General features: G+C 43.1%; 1 protein-coding gene across 2 annotated transcripts in view; it reads right to left on the reverse strand.

The window, feature by feature from the left end:
• LOC146577727 (protein NLRC3-like) overlaps positions 1-20577 on the reverse strand; it is a 620451-nt gene that overhangs the window by 252826 nt on the left and 347048 nt on the right. The window contains exons 1-2 of one of the 2 annotated variants that reach the window (XM_085268221.1): positions 4489-4696; positions 2556-4347 (exon numbers count right to left, since the gene is read on the reverse strand). The exons of the other annotated variant lie outside the window; for it this stretch is intronic. Of the exons in view, the coding sequence (XP_085124347.1) occupies positions 2556-4347; positions 4489-4696 (2000 nt within the window). Of the gene's footprint in view, positions 1-2555; positions 4348-4488; positions 4697-20577 lie in introns of those variants that run through there. 2 annotated transcript variants of the gene reach the window in all.

Below are 20577 nucleotides of genomic sequence, written 5' to 3' on the forward strand. Positions count from 1 at the left end.
AAAAACTCTGAATGTTTCACATTAAAGTCGTACATTTCTCATAAAAACAGGACAAAGACTTGAAAAAGTCGTGTTTTTCCTTCCAGGAACCACAAGGCTTCACTTTTAAAGGTGAAGTGTGAAAGAAATGGACATATTTGAAGTCCAACACCTTTTTCCAGTCACATTATTAAAGCAGACAAACTACAAGCTCATTTTCATTCCAACAAGTCATCTTCTGACCTGGACTAACAACACTGGTCTCTATGTGCAGCTGGCTGTGAGAGCAGTGCTCAGGGAGCGTCTACAAAGTGCAACACTGAAAGAACATCGCACACTAGCTGTGTCCCAAAACGTCGGCTGCATCCTTCGGAGGACCCGGTATTCGCGGTCTACGTGGGCCGGGTCCTTCAAAGACCGAAAAGGCTGGAAGTGCGAGGCTGTGAAATGGGACGGTCTAGCCTTCAGATTTGCGTCACTGCTGTCTTTGTGGAGTTTAATAAACTCGGCCGTCTGCTCCTTGCTATCTAAAATATAACAGGACACTGGCGTAAATTCTCGACCATCTCACACTTCTGTTTAATCAGTTTCCTGTTTAACGTTTATTCAGCTGTGTGAAAATCCCGGAGGAACTTTGATCTCAGCCAAACCGATTTACTCCGGAACAAATAAAACACAGAAAAAAGGCAAACAATTACATTTTTAAGTTATCCGAGTGACTTATATATCGTGTTTAACCTGAGTAGCGAAAGAGCGGGGTCTGAAAACGATGAAGCCGGGCGTCCGCTGCTCTCGCCGGCTGGAGTGACCATTGAACCCCCCGGCTTGCTAGCGAGCGGGTGGGGAACAGACGTCTCCGAAAACGTCTGCACACTTTTGCAAATATGCGATGTCTTGATAAACCAAGCAGATATTTGAAGTTTACACAGCTACTTTCTCGCCTGAAAATATGTTAAAAGTTTATTTTGTGACCCAGAAAGATTAATAAGAGTAATTTGAAAACTTAGTAGCAGCCGCCATTGTTGGCAGCTGAAATTTGGCTGGGCCGCGCTATGAATTCTGGGATATGGTGGGCCACGAAGGACACACCCGACGAATCCTTCAAATTCGGGGAAATGAAGGACGCATTTGTGCATTTGCATGCGCAAAAGAAGACTTCACACACAACGCGCTCTGTTTAGACCCAGAGCAAAGAATATTGTTTGACAGATGACCCTTAATATTGTCACGGACCCGGTTCCGTGGACTCGGGGTTCGTGAACAGTGTGGACCTTTATTGTTATTAGTGTATTGGATGTATGTTTGCTGCACTGTGTTCTTGTGTTCAATGCTGGTGTGTGTATGTGTGTGAGGCTGGAGGATGAAGGACAGCCACCTGCAGGCCTGATGGGTGTGGCCCTGCCAGCTGCTGGTCACGCCTAGCTTACCACACACCTGCTTCTGATCAGGATCGTCGGGGGAGCTACTTAACAGAGCGATGGAGCTTCCTCCGGCGCAGGATCGTTGAGTTAGACTCCATGTCAGTGTTTGTAGTGCTGGTCAGTGTATGCCTGCTGGAGTTGGTGCCATAACGGCTGTGTCTGTGTTTTTTCCTCAGGAGAGTGGAACACAGGACTGCAAGACACACGGGGTGTGTGAAGGCACAGGGGCAGAGAGCACGGGATACCAGCACTGGGAGAAGACACGTCACGGGAGTCGAGGGAGCACTTTTGGAGATTCAATGTGTGGTGTACATTTACCTCACTGTAAATAAACCCACTGTTCATTTCATTAAGTCCAGCGTTTGGGTCCTTTCTCCAACATCCCCCACGGTCTGCCCCCCAGACCGTGACAAATATGAAGACTTCGGACTTTACGTTTCCCAATCTTTGCTTTAAGTTATTTTGTTATTTACATAATAATGTAGATAACCTAATAATGATCCTTATTGTTGTTTTAGAGGAGCGGTGCTTCAAAGGATAGCTGCAGATTTCTGTCAGAATCTGCAGATTATACAGTACAAATAAAAAGTTCACGTTTCTCCAACGTTGTCTTCCCAACAGTTTCACTGACATCTACACGGGATGGCCAGGAAGCGTTTGCGATGTCTTATCGGGCGCTGATAATTGGCGTCTGTCTTGTGTTGGTGACGTAAAAGACGGATTTAATGCGACTTGACCGTTCAAACAGCAGTCGCTTTCTAAAACATCGGATATGTATCGGATTCAGTACCACATACGAAAGTGACCCAGGTCGGATTTGAAAATATCGGATTCGCGACGTTCACACTGTCATAGCATGATCGGATATGGGTCGCATAGGGTCAAAAAAGTCAGATTTATAAAGGTCAGAAAAATCGGATTTGATGCGCTTTCGCCTGCAGTGTGAACGTAGCCTTACTCTCAAATCCTCCCTAATAACAAGAACATAATTACACTTTAGCCACAAGAGGGCAGCAGCATTAATACAAGTCACATGTATATAAAGGTACAGTGATTATATTACAGTGATTTTGACAAAAACAAAACAGAGGTTCATGGCAGTGTGTTTTCCATAACATACCAACCAAATTAAATAATAAAAACTTTATAACTTACAGAGCTTTTTTAGAGGCTTTGACCACTGGCAGCAGCCTCAGAAGAGCCTCCTCTGAAGCAAAGTATTTCTGCAGGTCAAACTCATCCAGATCTTTTTCTGATGACAGTAAGATGAAGACCAGAGCTGACCACTGAGCAGGAGACAGTTTATCTGTGGAGAGACGTCCTGATCTCAGGGACTGTTGGATCTCCTCCACTAGAGAACGATCATTCAGTTCATTCAGACAGTGAAACAGATTGATGCTTTTCTCTGCAGACAGATTCTCACTGAGCTTCTTCTTGATGTACTGAACTGCTTCTTGATTGGTCTTTGAGCTACTTCCTGTTTGTGTCATCAGGCCTTGCAAACGAGTTTGATTAGTCTTCAGACCCAAGAGAAAACGAAGGAACAAGTCCAGGTGTCCATTGGGGCTCTGTAAGGCCTTGTCCACAGCACACTGGTAGAAGTATTTCTTTGAAGATTTTCTTGTTTGAAACACCTTCCAAGTTGTTTCTTGCTCTTCCAGCAGATTGAGTCCAGAGTTGATGAAGGTCAGGTGGACATGAAGAGCAGCCAGAAACTCCTGAACACTGAGATGAACAAAGCAGAACACCTTGTTCTGGTACAGTTGTTTCTCCTCTTTAAAGATCTGTGTGAACACTCCTGAGTACACTGAGGCTGCTCTGATATCGATGCCACACTCTGTCAGGTCTGGTTCATAGAAGATCAGGTTTCCTTTCTGCAGCTGATCAAAAGCCAGTTTTCCCAGTGACTCAATCATCTTCCTGCTCTCTGGACTCCAGTGTGGATCTGTCTCAGCTCCTCCATCATATTTGATCCTCTTGACTTTGGCCTGAACCACCAGGAAGTGGATGTACATCTCAGTCAGGGTCTTGGGCAGCTCTCCTCCCTCTCTGGTTTCCAGCACATCCTCCAGAACTGTAGCAGTGATCCAGCAGAAGACTGGGATGTGACACATGATGTGGAGGCTTCGAGCTTTCTTGATGTGGGAGATGATCCTGCTGGCCTGCTCCTCATCTCTGAATCTCTTCCTGAAGTACTCCTCCTTCTGTGGGTCAGTGAACCCTCTGACCTCTGTCACCATGTCGACACACTGAGGAGGGATCTGATTGGCTGCTGCAGGTCGTGTTGTTATCCAAAGGCGAGCAGAAGGGAGCAGGTTCCCTCTGATGAGGTTTGTCAGCAGCTCATCCAATGAGGTGGACTTTCTTGTTTCAGTCAGGATTTTAGTTTTGTTGAAGTCCAAATTAAGTCGACACTCATCCAGACCATCAAGTATGAACACAACCTGGAAGTCTTCAAGCCTGCAGATTCCTGATTCGTTAGTTTGATTAAAGAAGTGATGAACAAGCTCCACCAAGCTGAACTTTTCCTCTTTCAGCACATTCAGCTCTCTGAAAGTGAATGGAAATATGAACTGGATGTCCTGGTTGGCTTTGTCTTCAGCCCAGTCCAGGCTGTATTTCTGTGTTAAGACTGTTTTCCCAATGCCAGCCACTCCCTTTGTCAGCACTGTTCTGATTGGTTCGTCTCTTCCTGGTGAGGCTTTAAAGATGTCTTCTTGTCTGATTGTTGTTTCTGGTCTGTCTGGTTTCCTGGATGCTGTTTCAATCTGTCTGACCTCATGTTCATCATTGACCTCTGCAGTCCCTCCCTCTGTGATGTAGAGCTCTGTGTAGATCTGATTCAGGAGGGTTGGGCTTCCTGCTTTAGCGATGCCCTCAAACACACACTGGAACTTCTTCTTCAGTTGGGCTTTAAGTTCTCGTTTACAGAGTGGAGCAAATATTTCTGAAGGTAAGAAATTCAGAAACAAATATTATATAATAAATATCATAGCCTTTCAGTACCCTGAAAGGATGAATGTCTATTGGTCCATTTCTTGAGCTATTAGGAAAGATCAATATTCAGTCTTTAGAGAAATTCTCTTACTGCTCTGCAGATGGTCAGCCATCTCATGCTGCTTAAGTCTCCTCAAGAAGTGGAGTGTGATCTTCAGAAATGCTTCTCTGCAGCTCTTTCTTTCATCTTCATCCTCACCTTCAAACATCTCCTCATCCTCCATCTGGCTCTTTAAAGTTTCTGGGTGATCTGGACTCAGAAGCTTCTGGATCTTCTTCAGCTCGTTCTTCACAAACATGGTGATGTTGTCCTCCAGCCGCTGGAAAAGAAGACTATATGAATTACCCAGTGGTAAATGGACTGGTTCTTATATAGCTCTCTTTGATACTCTGTGCACACAAAGCATTTTATACAACATGCCTCATTCAACCAAGCACATTGTTCTATGCTTAAATACTTTCTTTCACACTCTGATGGATGCATCAGAGGGCAGCTTGGGTTTAGTACGTTACCCAGTACATTTGCCAGCCAGGGTTTGATTCACAAACCTTCTGACTAGTAGCTGACCTGCTCACCTCCTGAGCTACAGTCACCCCAATCTGACTGAAATCATGGAGCCCAAACTCTGACTTATGTTGGACACACTGACAATCCTCTGGTCCACAAAGTGCAGCATAGAGGTGACTGAAAAGAACAAATGTAAACGTAGTACTACAAACCATAACCACAGAGTCCAGGTGTGTTTGATGCTGCTGTGCAGACTGACCAGTGGAAACCTCTGCTCTCTGCTGGTCCACTCTGTGGAGGAGTAATGTATAATTAGCTCATGTTATGTCTGTCCACACACAGACACAAGCTAAAGGTCCATGAAGTGATGTTTGGATGGGTTCAGTCAATCAGATGACTGTCATGGTGGAGCTTTGCTAGTCCTGGTGATCCCACTGAGAATTAACAACTCAGTTTCCAGATGTCTGTAGTTTTATGCTCAGTTTCTTTAGTCCCAACAGCTCTTACCATCTCCTGCATAAAGCTTTCCCTCCATGCTCAGATGCCCTGGAACAAGGTGCTCTCTTTATATCAGTGACTGGTTTAAAGGGACAACTTGCAGTGCTCGCCAAACTTTGTGTCAGCAAAAGTAGTTCTAATGTTTCTTACATTTTTTACATTTTTACATTTTTACACACACAAATCAATGAACACAAAAACATAAACTTTTCAGACATTTTGTTTTACAATGTTACAAAACTCAGTTCACAACTACACAGTCTGATTTACAAGTACAAAATATTTATGACCACAGTTTGAGCCGATGTATGTCCCGAGTCTGTGGACTCAGTGGTTTTGTTTTGATTGTTATTGTCTTTTGTTACAATTTCATTCTGATTAAGATTTTCTAGTTCTGAGGTTTTGGTTTCTGTGTTCCCTCTGTACTGTGTTAGTATTGTGTCTCTGTTCACTTCCTGTTTTATTTTGACAGTGCCATGTCCTATGTTAGTGTGTCTACTTTTGCTTCCCCTTGTCTGGTTATGTCCAATGAATCCTGCTGTGTCTCCCTTTTCTCATTCCCTGATTGCTCTTTTGTGTATATGAGCCCTTTGTTTTCTCCTGCTTGTTGCTGGTTCGTCTGTGTTGTCTCCCCGTGTCTCCGTTTAAGGTTTCAGGTTAGTTTTGTAGTTTTTTTCAGTAGAGGTTATCTTAGCTTCTGCACAGGCCATCTCCACTGCACTTCACCGTTTCAATAAAGCTCACTCACTTCACAGCAGTGTCGGCATCTTGGGTCCTTTATTAAATTCAACATGGCTCGCCCCGCTAGCCGTGACAAAAGATGTGAAAACAATATCCAAAAAACATGAGGGACAAACAGGGAATAGTTTTAAGGTGCAGGGCCAACAAACTGAGTCTAGCCATGAACTCAGAGTTGATTGAATTAGCATTTTGAATTGGCTGATCTGAGTTACTTCAATCAAGTCTATGTTCACTTTGAGTTAAGATTATACGTGATTGATGTAAAAGAAAAAAGCCATCATCAGCAACTGATTCTGATTTAGCAGGTTTTCAAATCTAAACGGTACCCATCCCTAGCTGGCTGTAGTTAAACCTTTACTTAAAAAGCATCCCTAGACCCAGCCGTACGGCTTATCTACTGAGCAGCGCAGTGTCAGAGTGAACAACACAGGAAAATGATCAGAGATGCCCAACTCAGATATTTCAGTGACGCACACATCCCGCCCGTGGGAAAGCTCCAAGTCTAGTGTGTGACCTTTTTCATGAGTGGGACCAGTAACCCACTGGGTCAAGTTAAAAGAGTCAATAATATTTAAAAAGTCCTTGACCAGAAGTTTAAAGTCACAGCAGACATGGATGTTGAAATCACCAAGGCAGCCTCATCAGAAGACATAGCACACCCAGCTCTATCTGTCCATGAAGCCAGATAACACACACCAATGAGTTAAACTGTAGGAATGTCTTAAAGACACAAAGACCTGGATGGCCGCTAACTTTCTGCTTCTTCATTCAGATCAAACTGAGGTTATTGTACTCGGCCCTGAAAAGCCTAGAAATATGGTCTCTAAGCAGATTCTTACTCTGGATGGCATTACCTTGGCCTCCAGTAACACTGTGAGGAACCTTGGAGTCATTTTTGACCAGGACATGTCCTTCAACGCACATATTAAACAAATATGTAAGACTGCTTTCTTCCATTTGTGCAACATCTCTAAAGTTAGAAATATCCTGTCTCAGAGTGACGCTGAAAAACTAGTTCATGCATTTATTACTTCCAGGCTGGACGACTGTAATTCATTATTATCAGGATGTCCTAAAAACTCACTGAAAAGCCTTCAGTTAATCCAAAATGCTGCAGCAAGAGTCCTGACAGGGACTAGAAAGAGAGAGCAGATTTCTCCTGTTTTGGCTTCCCTTCATTGGCTTCCTGTTAAATCCAGAATTCAAAATCCTGCTCCTCACATACAAGGTCTTAAATAATCAGGCCCCATCTTATCTTAATGACCTTGTACCAACCAACTTGTACCAATCAACCAACCAAGATGGCGCCGCGGATGGTCGCCCTGGTGCTTCAGTGCGTTACTTTTGTTTTGTTTTTGTGCATTTCTTCTGTGTCTGGGCACTCCTCTGGATATTCGTACACCAGAGAAGAGCTCCTTAACTACAGGACTACAACGCCTGTGGATTTATTTCCAATATTTGTCGCATCTGCGGCAGATTTACTGCTGACTCTGACCAGGAAAGCGAGACGCCAAAAGAGAGGGAAGCGAGCCGGCGCACTCGTGCGTTTGAGGAGACGCGGACTGCGAACCGCTCTTCCTGGGATCTTCCTTTCCAATGTTCGCTCACTCAGGAATAAAATAGACGAGCTGGCCCTGATGAGAAGCATGAACAGAGACTTTGCCTCCTCCTGTGTCTTATGTTTTACGGAGTCGTGGCTCAGTGAGAACATCCCAGACTGCACGCTCAAACTGGAGGGCTTCCATCTGCTGCGCGTGGACCGGCAGGCCGCTCTCTCCGGTAAGTCCAAAGGTGGAGGTCTCTGCTTCTACATCAATAGTGGCTGGTGCACAGATGTGACAGTGATTGCTCAGCACTGCTCTTCCTCTCTGGAATATCTTTTTATTCACTGCAAACCGTTTTATTCTCCGCGGGAGTTTGCTTCATTCATCCTGGCCGCTGTTTACATCCCGCCAGACGCAGATGCGCAGGCAGCTCAGTGCGCACTCGCGGAGCAGATTCTCCACACGGAGCGGACATTCCCGGACTCTCTCATCATTGCTCTTGGGGACTTTAACAAAGCCAATCTGAGCCATGAGCTTCCAAAATACAAGCAGCATATTAAATGCCCGACCAGAGAGGAGAGGACATTGGACCACTGTTACAGCACGATCAGCGGGGCCTATCGCGCGGTGCCCCGCGCTTCACTCGGACTTTCTGACCACGTCATGATCCACCTAATCCCCGCGTATAGACAGAGGCTGAAGCTCTCCAAACCTGTCGTGAGGACTAAAAAACTGTGGAGCAACGAGGCTGTGGAGGAGCTTCGCACGTGTTTGGAGTCTACAGACTGGGACACAATGAAGGCTGCTTCTAACAGCTTGGACGAGTTTACGGACACTGTCACCTCCTATATCCACTTCTGTGAGGACAGCATTGTGCCATCACGCACCAGGGTGAGTTATAACAATGACAAACCCTGGTTTACTCCTAAACTCAAAAAGCTGTGGCTGGAAAAGAGAAAGACGTTCAGAAGCGGAGACAGGGACTGCTACAGAGAGGCCAAGTACAGGTTCACTAAAGAAGTGGACATTGCTAAACATCAGCACTCTGAGAAGATGCAGCAGCAGATCTCAGAGAATGACTCGGCCTCTGTGTGGAAAGGTTTTAGGAATATCACCAACTACAAGCCTAAAACCCCCCACTCCACTGACGACTTGCTCTTGGCCAACACCCTTAACGACTTCTACTGTCGTTTTGACGAGCCATCAGGCAGCCTTCACACCTCCAACGGCCCCAACAATAGAGACACTTTGGACACTAATTCCCCCACCTCTCCCCTCTCCATAGAGCCATCACCACCTTCAAACCGTTCACCTACAACACCCCCCTCCTCACCCCACACAAAAGAGGATTTCACACCACCTCCTCCCACCACAACTCTTCATATTCATGAAGCAGATGTGAGGAAGCAGTTTAAGAGTCTGAATGCTCGGAAAGCTCCCGGCCCAGACGGCGTGTCTCCTGCCACACTCAGACACTGTGCAAACGAGCTGGCCCCAGTGTTTTCTGGCATTTTCAACTCCTCACTGCAGGCATGTCATGTGCCTGCCTGCTTCAAGTCCTCCACCATAATCCCTGTCCCCAAGAAACCTAGGATCACTGGACTAAATGACTACAGACCCGTGGCTCTGACATCTGTGGTCATGAAGTCCTTTGAGCGCCTAGTTCTCTCCCATCTCAGGACCCTCACGGCCCCCCTCCTGGACCCCCTGCAGTTTGCATATAGAGCCAACAGGTCTGTAGACGACGCCATCAACATGGCCCTACACTTCATCCTGCAGCATCTGGACTCCCAAGGAACCTACGCCACGATCCTGTTTGTGGACTTCAGCTCTGCCTTCAACACCATCCTTCCAGACCATCTCCGAGACAAGCTTTCCCAGATGAATGTGCCTGATCCCATCTGCCGGTGGATCACTGACTTCCTGACGGACAGGAAGCAGCATGTGAGGCTGGGAAAGAATGTCTCGGACTCCCGGACCATCAGCACCGGCTCCCCTCAGGGCTGTGTTCTTTCTCCTCTGCTCTTCTCCCTGTACACCAACTGCTGCACCTCCACCCACCAGTCTGTCAAGCTAATCAAGTTTGCAGATGACACCACCGTTATTGGACTCATCTCGGACGGGGACGAGTCTGCCTACAGGAGGGAGGTTGAACGTCTGGTGTCCTGGTGCAGCCACAACAACCTGGTGCTGAATGCCCAGAAGACAGTGGAGATTATTGTGGACTTCAGGAAGCACACAGCCCCACTCCACCCCATCATCCTGACTGACACCCCCATCACCTCTGTGGACTCATTCCGCTTCCTGGGTACCACCATCACCCAGGACCTGAAGTGGGAGCCCACCATCACCTCCGTCATCAAGAAAGCCCAGCAGAGGATGTACTTCCTGAGGCAGCTGAAGAAATTCAACCTGCCAACACGGACGATGATGCAGTTCTACACTGCAATCATCGAGTCCATCCTCACCTCCTCCATCACCGTGTGGTACGCTGGAGCCACTATCAGGGACAAACAGAGACTGCAGCGTGTTGTGCGCTCTGCTGAGAAGGTGATTGGCTGCAGACTCCCATCTTTGCAGGACCTGTACACCTCCAGGACATTGCGGCGTGCAGCTCGGCTCTCAGCTGACCCTTCTCACCCTGGACACAGTCTGTTTGACCTGCTCCCCTCAGGCAGGAGGCTCCGGTCCATTCGCACCAGAACCTCTCGCCATAAGAACAGTTTCTTCCCCTCTGCTGTTGGACACATGAACAATAACCATATGACTGTCCCCGCCACTAACACATGACCCTACGCTGTGTTCACTGTATCATTCCATGTTTGGCACTGATCACCACCTGCACTCATGTATATATCTTTCAACGTAGCACTCATAATTCTTATTCTCATGTATATATCTCATGTATATCTCATGCACATATCTTTCCACGTAGCACTTTTAATTCTTATCACTACTTTTATTTTTTCCATGTCTATTTAAGTGTTATTTATGACACCATGTTTGCACTGAAGCACCGCAGCAATTTCCTAATGTTGTAAACCTGCTCAACATTTGGCAATAAACCCCATTCTGATTCTGATTCTGATTCTGATTCTTGTAGTACCATATCACCCTATTAGAGCACTTCGCTCTCGCTCTGCAGGCCTACTTGTTGTTCCTAGAGTATTTAAAAGTAGAATGGGAGGCAGAGCCTTCAGTTTTCAGGCCCCTCTTCTGTGGAACCAGCTTCCAGTTTGGATTCAGGAGACAGACACTATCTCTACTTTCAAGATTAGGCTTCAAACTGTCTTCTAACTTAACGATTAAGTCCCTGTATTCCACTGTTATATGGAAATCAACCATTATAACTTGTGTCAAATCTACTTGTACCTCACAGTTTTCTAAGCACACAGAGAGCAGTAAACCTCAGAGCAGCCGCACATCAGACTGTGCAAAAAATCTAGAAGAGAAAATATTTCGACCCATTTCTAAATGATTCTTGTGACCATGCTGCACCACAACACCTGATCTCTGGTTTCCTGACCTCTTCAATCCCACTTTAATACTTGACTAAACTCATTTTCCTGTTTAGGTGTTGAGGCAAAGCCGCCCATCTACAATGCAGGCAACAGCAAACGGAGCTATTTTTTATTCCCTTTGGGTTTTTTCTACTTTTGTGCTACAAAATGTTCAAGCTGATTAAATTCATTAGAATAAAAGTTCAGATAATTCTCTCATATTAATGTTGGAGGTAGAAATTCAGGTAACTTTGCAAAAAAACTGGCAGAAATTTCCTTCAAAGATGGCGTTTTTACTTTAATATTGTGAGTACATTTCAGAGCCTGGACTCTTTTACCTTTACTTGAGTAAAGAAGCTGAATCAGTATTTCAGCTTTAAGAGGGTATTTTAACACAAACATCAGTCCTTCTACTTAAGTATGTTTGACACTTTGTTTAATCATCATTTTTAATGATCAAATATAATTATGTTTGTTATTTGTGGATTTTAAATGTCCTTGACAGAGACAGATGATGATCATTATCCTGCACTGTGGTCTCAGGTTTGGTCGAGCTAGCACAAAGAATGGCTATGTTGAACTTCCTCCTGGGATCTACACTAAGAAGTGAGTCCAACATTAGCAGGGTCTCTTTCCTTTATCTGATTCACTTTAGCATTCACAGTCACGTGAAGCTTGTTATTAACTCGATAAGTCAACCCAGGGTTTCAGCTGAGCGCTCACATGAAACACATGGTGTTGGCAGCATCTGATCAATCATATTCATGGAGACGTGTATCAGCAACAGAGCAGCTGAGTTTGCAGAAGGAAGTCAAACTAAACCACAGGAACAATATGAGGAGATTACACACATAATAAAATACTAGCAGTAACACAGCTGCTGCAGACAAATCAGTCGTGTGATCGTGTGTGAGAGGAGAACGACTGTAAAGGAGTTTGGTGTTAAAAGCTCTGTATGAATGTGGGAGACTTTGAAGGGCTTTAAAAAGGCCAATATAAAATAAAAGGCAGCAAAATTGCTGAGTGTGAAAGTCACCAGACTTATCAGACCTCTGTGATTAAGACCTGTAAGAACACCTGTTTGTACTTGTTGACATTATATCAAACACACACGTATATTAAGCCTTTGTTTGAACTCTGGTTGAATTTGTTACTTTCAGACTGTGAAACATCACAGAGGCTGCAGCTGCAGATCTTTTATTCACCTGGAAATTTACTTTAAATGTTAGATGGAAAATGTATTGCTCAGTTTAACCAAAGTAAGAACAAGAATCCATAAACCTTCATAAAGACAAACATCTCCCAGAACATTGAGCTGCTGAAGTGTCACTGAAGGGAAAAACTATTTGTCCTCCTCCATCCAGCAACACCTGAAACACCTGAGTGGAAGCTCCTCCCTACACTGTGTTTGAAGCAAAGCACAAAGGAGACACCTGCTGGAGCAGCTGGAGTCCTACAGACACTCAGCCTCTTCACTACACAAACACCTCCTACAACATCCACTCTTTCCACTCTGACTGCTGTGTTTGTGGAAACACTCCAACACACACCGCTTCACATACCAACATAGAAATGTGTGAAAAAGAGCTGAGCTGATATTAAACATGAGGATTTATTCAAAAATACAGAGTCAGGAACAACATCTAGACACACATTACCTCTCAGCAGCAGAAGAACAGCCTTTAAAGTTTATAACAGCATCCTTTGAGTCGTTGCTCTTTAAGGAAACACAGCTGGGTTCAGGTCCAGGAGATTCTGGCCTCTTATTGATCCTAAAAGAAAAACAATAAATGTCACAGCTTCATGAGACAGGAAGGAAAAACTGGAAATATTAAATTAAAGACATGATGAACAATCTCATAAAAATAATGTACTTACTCTTTGTCACATAACAGTCTTTTGTTAAATTTTACACCAACATCCTTCGACCTGTTGCTCTTTAAGGAAACACAGCTGGGTTCAGGTCCAGGCTCTGGATTAGTTTCAGGGTTATGTCCAGCTGAGCCTGGTACGCCCCACAGCTCTGGGCTTTAAAACAACACACACAGAGGTATGAGTGTGAATAATGATGGAGCAGTGATGTGAGTGCTGAGCTGTGACATGGAGAAGAGTCATGGACAGTTAGAGATGGTCATCTCACCTCTGAGCTTTGGTCTGGCTCTCATGTTCCCCACACAGAGTGCTTTTAGAGGGAGGGACTCCCTCCTCTCTGTCCTCACACTGATCCATGCTGCTCAGTTCACATCAGCTCACACACACTTTCTACCTTCACCTGCAGAGGAAACACAAATCATTCATGTGCACATCAACTGAGAGCTGCAGAGGTCGTGTCTGATGTGTTGGACTAACATCCATCTGAGACGCAGCTTTCATCAGTTCACTACAAAAAGTGTCACAGAGCCCAGTTCAGCCTCCAAATCCTCCATTACTGTAGTCCTACAAAGCAGCAGGTCTAACATGGCTGCAGAGAGCAGCTTTATGTCAGTAACCATGTCCAGGACCGAGCTGACTGCTTACAGAGTTCATACTCTAACTGCTAGCTGCCCTGCTAGCTAAGCTAACTCAGTAACAGTGACTCTGACAGCAGTTACTGTGGAACAGCGGCCGAGCTCAGGACACATTCAGTGTGTTTAGTCTGAGTCCTGGACTCTGATTCAATGGATTCAATCCAGCTCAGAGTTTCATGTGTTCATCAGAATAAAATACATGTACTAATATAACAGAAGTAATGCTCTGAATGCAGGACTGTAATGGAGGATAAATAAGGTTTTTACAGCCTGAAAGAAACATTCAGTTCATATATTTGTAGACAGTGAAGCAGTTTTTAATACTGCAGCTGTTTCCTTCACCTGTGTGTGTGTGAGCCACACCTTCATGTGCTGCTTTAGAAATATGTGGTCTGACTGCTCAGACTGAGTCTAGGAGGAAAGTTCACACGCTGGAGAAAGTTTTGTTCCTAACTTTGTCAGAGTTCGGCTCCAAAGACAAAGAAGACGGAGCTCACAGTCTGTAGATGGTCCTCAGTGTGTGTGTGAAGCCAAGAGAGCACACAGGAGTGTGTTTATGTCAGCAAATCAGTGTGTGTGAAGAGTCTGAGGGAGTGTGTGAATGAGACTCAACACTGAACAGTCCAAGAAAAGCGTCTGGATTTCTTTAAGTTTAACTTAAAGAAGTCCAGACGCTTTTCTTTTTGTCTCCATAATGTCTCCATAATGCTGCAATGTTATCTGCCCCAGAAACACTGTGCAGAAGCTCTGATGGTGACACAGAAAAGTCACAGTGGAGATACTTCTGTCCACCTTTGATTAGACTCATTATAAAAAGGAAACAAAGTTTGAACACAGTCATGTTTCCAGTTCACTGACTTACATTTATTCCATGGACACTCACTCTAACCTGAAGCACAGCTACAACCCAACATTGTTGAGGCCTCATCTCCTCCTTTCCTGACTGTAGAGGTTAAATATGCAACAACCAACAAATAAAAGAATTTGGTTCATTTCAAAGAAATTCACACGGTGACCAAGTAAAGTAACCGTAGTAAAGGAGACAACATCCCGTTGATGGTGGGATTATTTGAAAGATTTGCTTTAGTCACGTCACCAAATGCAGTTGAACCACCCGTGGATCCATGTTTGACCATTCTACCACTCTGAGCTCTGCTTTTGAATCATTTTATTATTATCATCATTCATTTATTCATTCTTTGGAGGGGGGCTATTTCCTAATGCCGCCCTAATAAGCTGATGTTCAAGGGGAAATATAACAGAAACTCTTTCAGTGTTATTCATTAATAAATTAACAGATAAACTGTGAAGAAGAAAAAACTGAGATTTAAAGGAGAGAGTGAGAAACTTGATCATCCATCCTCATAATACATGTTTATCAGTATCTGCTGTGACCATACTGCAGTAATAACTACAAGTCTACATTTCTGTGACTGTTGATCAATCACAGCAGGAATCTGAGCTCATCTCTGCACACAGAGCAGCTTCAGCTCTGGGATAAACTGCTCGCTTCACGTCCTTCTCAGCTCACAGACACTCATCCTGATATTTTCCTTTAACATTTGATGGTATCTGGAATAGTTGGCAGTAATAAGGATGATTTTCTGTAAAATCATATTGATATGAGCCGTGAATTATTCGTAGATGAGCGTTAGATTAGTTTGATGGGTTAACTCAGAGAGCTGAAGATATGGTGGACATGCTGACCTCGCTCCGTGGTGTACAGGGCCGTTTACCCTCATGATTAATATTCACAATAAAAAAATGAGGCGAACATCATGAAGTCTGTGTGTGTTTCATAGTGTCGAACCACCTTTGTACAGTTAAACCTAACAGTTACTACATTACGGAAACACCAACGTTATTTCTTTTATGTGTTTATCAGGTCACGCTGATTATTGAACAAAAACCCAAACATCAGATGTTAATCGAATCTTTTTGCTCTCTCTCCTCCTTAAACATGTTTTTAATGTTAGTTATAATTCAGAATTGGCGACTGGAACACGTATGACACATACGAACATCAGGAAATAAAAACACGATAAATATAACCTCTGTAAATGAAGTCAGTGTGCAGCGGGGGTTATTACAGCTGTGTACCGGCCTGCGCTTTGTCGGTGGTAATAGCAGCTCGATTGCTTGCGAGGTGAGCGGGTCTATCCCACGCTTTGCCGTGAGACTGGGCTGGGCAGACATCTCCGAAATCATCAAAGCACTTTTGCAAAAAAGCTGTATCTTGACAAACCGACCAGACATCTGAAGATTAAACCGCTACATTCTCGGCTAAAAAATATTAAAACGGTATTTGGTGAGACACAAACTGTCATGGTCCCCGTGTCTGCCCGGCTGACTCAGGTTGGCTACATATGTTTCTTGTTTACATCTACCTCTCTCACGCTAGCTGTGTCTCGCCAGGGCGGAGCTCATTGCGGGCTCCCGCCCCTGGCCCTTGCACCTGAAGTTAATCACACATCTGTGGCTCATCGCCTAAACTCATCCACTACTTAAGGCAGAGGCTGGAAACATCTCGTCGCTGGACTATTGAGTAACCTCGGTAGTAAGCTCCGGAGTACTAGTCTCTTGTTGCCTTTTCGTATCGCTGACCCTTTGGATTAATCACTTGTTGTCTGTAAACAGGAATTCCGTTTCCCTGGAACCCTTGGTGTGCTGTGTTTTTTATGAAGTCCCTCGTGTGTGAAGAGCTCCTTTCCCGGATTTCCCTGTGCCCTGGATTCCCCCTGCCATCTCACTTGTATATATTTGCACCTGGTGTTGTATAGTAAAAAACGGAACTGTATTCCAGCTGCCTTGTCTGCGCTTGAGTCCATCCCACACACAAACACAAACAGAGTTTTTCAAAGTTCAGTTCTGTTAGTTTCCACATGGCAGTTGTTGGTGTGCAGTAACGCCTTCTAAAAACAATGGCCACCAGGCCAAAGCAATGGTTCAGCGTTAACCCCGCCCCCTGGGTTTGATGGGTGAGGTTGACAAATAAAATAAATTCATGGTGAGACCTGAAGGAGTCAACTGTGCCAAAATGAATTAATTAAATACACCATTAAATAATTATTTAAATGTGGCAATAATTAATTAAAACGTGAAATAAATAAATAATTAATTAAATGTGTTAAAAAACAATTATTTAATTATTTATTTCCCATTTTAATTAATTATTTCAAATTTTAATTAATTATTGTCACATTTAATTTATTATTCAATGGTGCATTTAATTAATTCATTATGGCACTCCTGGCGTTCCATACTGTGGTTGGGTCGACTTTACTATATAGATGTTTCACATGTTTCCATCTCAGCAGCCCCGTTGACAGATCACAGTATTATTACTTTTAAACTTAACCCTGAAAATAAAACGCAGTTTAAAAAAGATTACTGGAAATTAAATGCAGATCTATTAATTGATGACGGGTATGTTAAGATAGTTAAAGAGCTCCTCCATAACATTTACAACAACGTAACAATTGGCAATTACATACATAGATGGGAATTTTTTCATTTAAAGTTAGAGAATTTTCAATTACGTTTAGTAAAATGAAAAGTAGACAACAGAAGGAATTTGAAAGTAAATTACTTTACGATATAAATAACTATTGTAATAGACATTTTATGTCAGAGGCTGATAAGAAATCCCTGTTGTCTTTACTCAATTAGATGATCTATACAAGAAAAAGGCTCATGGAGCTTACATTAGAGCTCGTGCAAAATGGATAGAAGAAGCTGAAAAAGTGCTTCATATTTCTACAATTTGGAGAAACGGAGGCAAGAAAAGAAATCTATTAATACATTAATCGTAAATGGGGAGGAATGCACAAATCATAAGACTGTAGCGGAAGAAAAACATAAATTTTACTCAAATTTATTCTCCTCAAAATATTTAATTGCTGATTCGTTAACTTTTTGTGATCAGATTGAACCTTATACTCCAAAAATCGATTCTGCATTCAGAGAAATTTGTGATTCTGATATATCACTGGATGACTGAGATCAAGCCTTAAACAAACTGAAAATGGACAAAGCTCCTGGTCAGGATGGCTTGACTGCAATCTTTTATAAATTCTTCTGGAAAGAAATAAAAGAATTTTTCTTCAAAACTATTACTGAAATCATTAGTAATGAAATGTTAGCAACGACAATGAAACAGGGTCTTATCTCCCTTATTCCCAAACCTGGTAAAGATAAAAGACTAATCGATAATCTACGACCAATAATATTAGATTGGTTGTAGATCTACTGGATTCTAATCACTTAATTGAAGATGATGGTGTGATTCTTTTTTTAGACTTTTATAAGGCATTTGATACGGTCGAACATCCTTTTATTTTAAAAGCTCTACCCTATTTTGGTTTTGGTAAACAAAACTTCATAGATTTAATTTCTTTATTATACTCTGACTCAATAGTTCTGTTTCTTTACCTTTTGGAACATCTAAACGCTTTAATGTTAGACGAGGAATCGTCAGTTTTTATAGAACATGAATGAAATTTCACTTTTCTCAAAGGCTTCTGGTTTGTACCTGAATATTAGAAAATGCAAATTATTAACTATTCGTGATTGTGACCTAGTAGCTCTCTTAACATAGCTGTTAAAACTGACATTAAATATTTGGGTATTAAAATGTCAAAGAACACAAATAATAGAGAAAATCTACATTTTGAGCAAATTACCCAGAAATCAAAAAGATTACAGGCTACAAAGACACCTCTCCATCTTTGGACGCGTCTTGCTTACTAAAACAGAAGGTATCTCTGGATTGATTTATCCATCACAATGTTTATATGTTTCCAATAGTCTAATCAATAATATAAATCAAATTAATTTCAATTACATTTGGAGAAACAAGCAACATTATGTTAGGAAGAATGATATAGTGAAGTCATTTGAAGAAGGAGGTTTGAATGCGATTGATTTTGAAGCAATGATGGTTCCATCAAACTCAAATGGTTGCAATCTTTCATAAATAATTCAAACAGTATTTGGTTTTATTTTCCCAAAGTAATTTTGGAGAAGCTGGGTGGCATTGAATTTCTTATAAAGTGCGACTTTGAAATTTCCAAATTAAATTATCCAATTTTCACAAACAGGTTCTCCAGTACTGGAAAATGATACACAAGCATATTTTTTCTCCACATACAAATTCGATTTGGAACAACAGATGTATACGATAAAAGAAAATCCATCTTTTATAAGGATTGGATGGATCATGGCATTTGGACGGTTTTACACCTTTTAGACAATGACGGAAATGTGTTAACATATAACAAACTCATAGATAATTATGGCATATCATGTACTCAGAGTAAATTCATTAAAGTTGTGAAAGCCATTCCCCCTGCAATGATTCAGATGTCTTCCCCCGACTGAACAACAACCCGTCAACAACATGCTGAGCTGTGACTCTTCTTCCCTCTAAAGTCCTGGTGTTAACACTCACCCTGCATCAGCTTCACCTTTTTTTAATTGTTTTTACTTTTCAAACCGACGGATCATTTGAAGCCAACCATCCAAAAACTGCTTCAGCTGTGTTTGATGTTTATGCTACAGCCTGTTTACCAATATAATCAATATCAGATATCAGAGCAACAGAAACCTCGGTGATCAGGACGCTGGGACTGAGAACAGGAAGTGGCTCAAACGTCACAGTTTCATAACGTCACCCTGAACTCCACTCACGGAGTTTCTGTCGCCATTGTAGTTTTTAAAGTCCCGTGATAAAGGCGGGTCTTTCTGTGAATCCGCACGCTCATTGGCTAATAGCTCGAGATTGACACATCGTTATCCAATGAGCGTGCGGGAACTTCCGACATAAAGTTGTTTCCTTTGAAAAACCAAAGTCTGATTATTTTTGCCTCCACTGACGGAGCCTGTTGTTCCCGCCACAGAGACACAGTAATGTCAGAGCGGTGTTAACACTCACCCTGCCTCAGCACAGCTCTCACTCTCCTCCTGCTCTCTCACACTAAATGGAGGCTCAGCTAAACTCACTTCCTCTCTACTTACAGGAAACCAGCGCTCAGAGGAGCCGACCGGCCTCACATTTCACCCACAAACACGAACAGCGTGGAATTATTTTATGTCATAAGAAGAAACACATTCATGTTAACACTCACCTGCCTCAGCTCCACCTTCCTCCTCCTGCTGCTCTGAACGGAGGCTCAATACTTTCACTTTCACTGCTGCTCCCTAAACACAGAGGATGCTGGGACTTGTAGTTGTTTCCTTCCGGTGCGGTCTTCCTCTTTGTTTGTTTGTGTTTGTGTTCAAGTTATTTCGATCATGTAAACATCAACAGAACACGTGAAGCCACACAGAGTTTGTATGTCGAGGTGGGTAGGAGGGTTTGAGGGTTTGGGGAGGGGTCAGAGGGAAGAGGTCTCTCAGTCTTGACAATCCACATTGATGGCATTGCATCTTTCAGCGTGTTTGTGGGTCGATTTGGATGCTCCAGGTGTGAGAGCAGCCACTCAGCCTCTACTGCAGATGTGTGTCACAAGTTCATCTAGTAGTAGGCTATGGCACTTGGCCACAGGTGGCAGCAGTGGACTGGCCTCCATGTGAGACTGCTCCAGCTGCTATGTGATACTCCAGCTGCAAACTGAAGATCATATGCAAGTTTTGGAAATTAAACTGTACAATATAAAGCGCCTTGAGGCGACTGTTGTTGTGATTTGGTGCTATATAAATAAAATTGAATTGAAATTCACAATATTCTTAACTTAGCTTTAAAACCAACCCAATCTCTCCTCCACACTCACAAACAAAGACAAACCAACTGACACATCTGAGTCCCTCACTTTCTTCAATCCACTCACTCTCACAAGCTCCACTTAGTCACACTGGCTCTGTTTATTACTAATTACTATTGTC

Source organism: Mchenga conophoros, linkage group LG3 (genome assembly GCF_057382185.1).
Source record: "Mchenga conophoros isolate Kocher_MC1m ecotype Shallow Benthic linkage group LG3, M_conophoros_male_GT1.1, whole genome shotgun sequence".
NCBI classification, from domain to species: Eukaryota; Metazoa; Chordata; class Actinopteri; order Cichliformes; family Cichlidae; genus Mchenga; species Mchenga conophoros.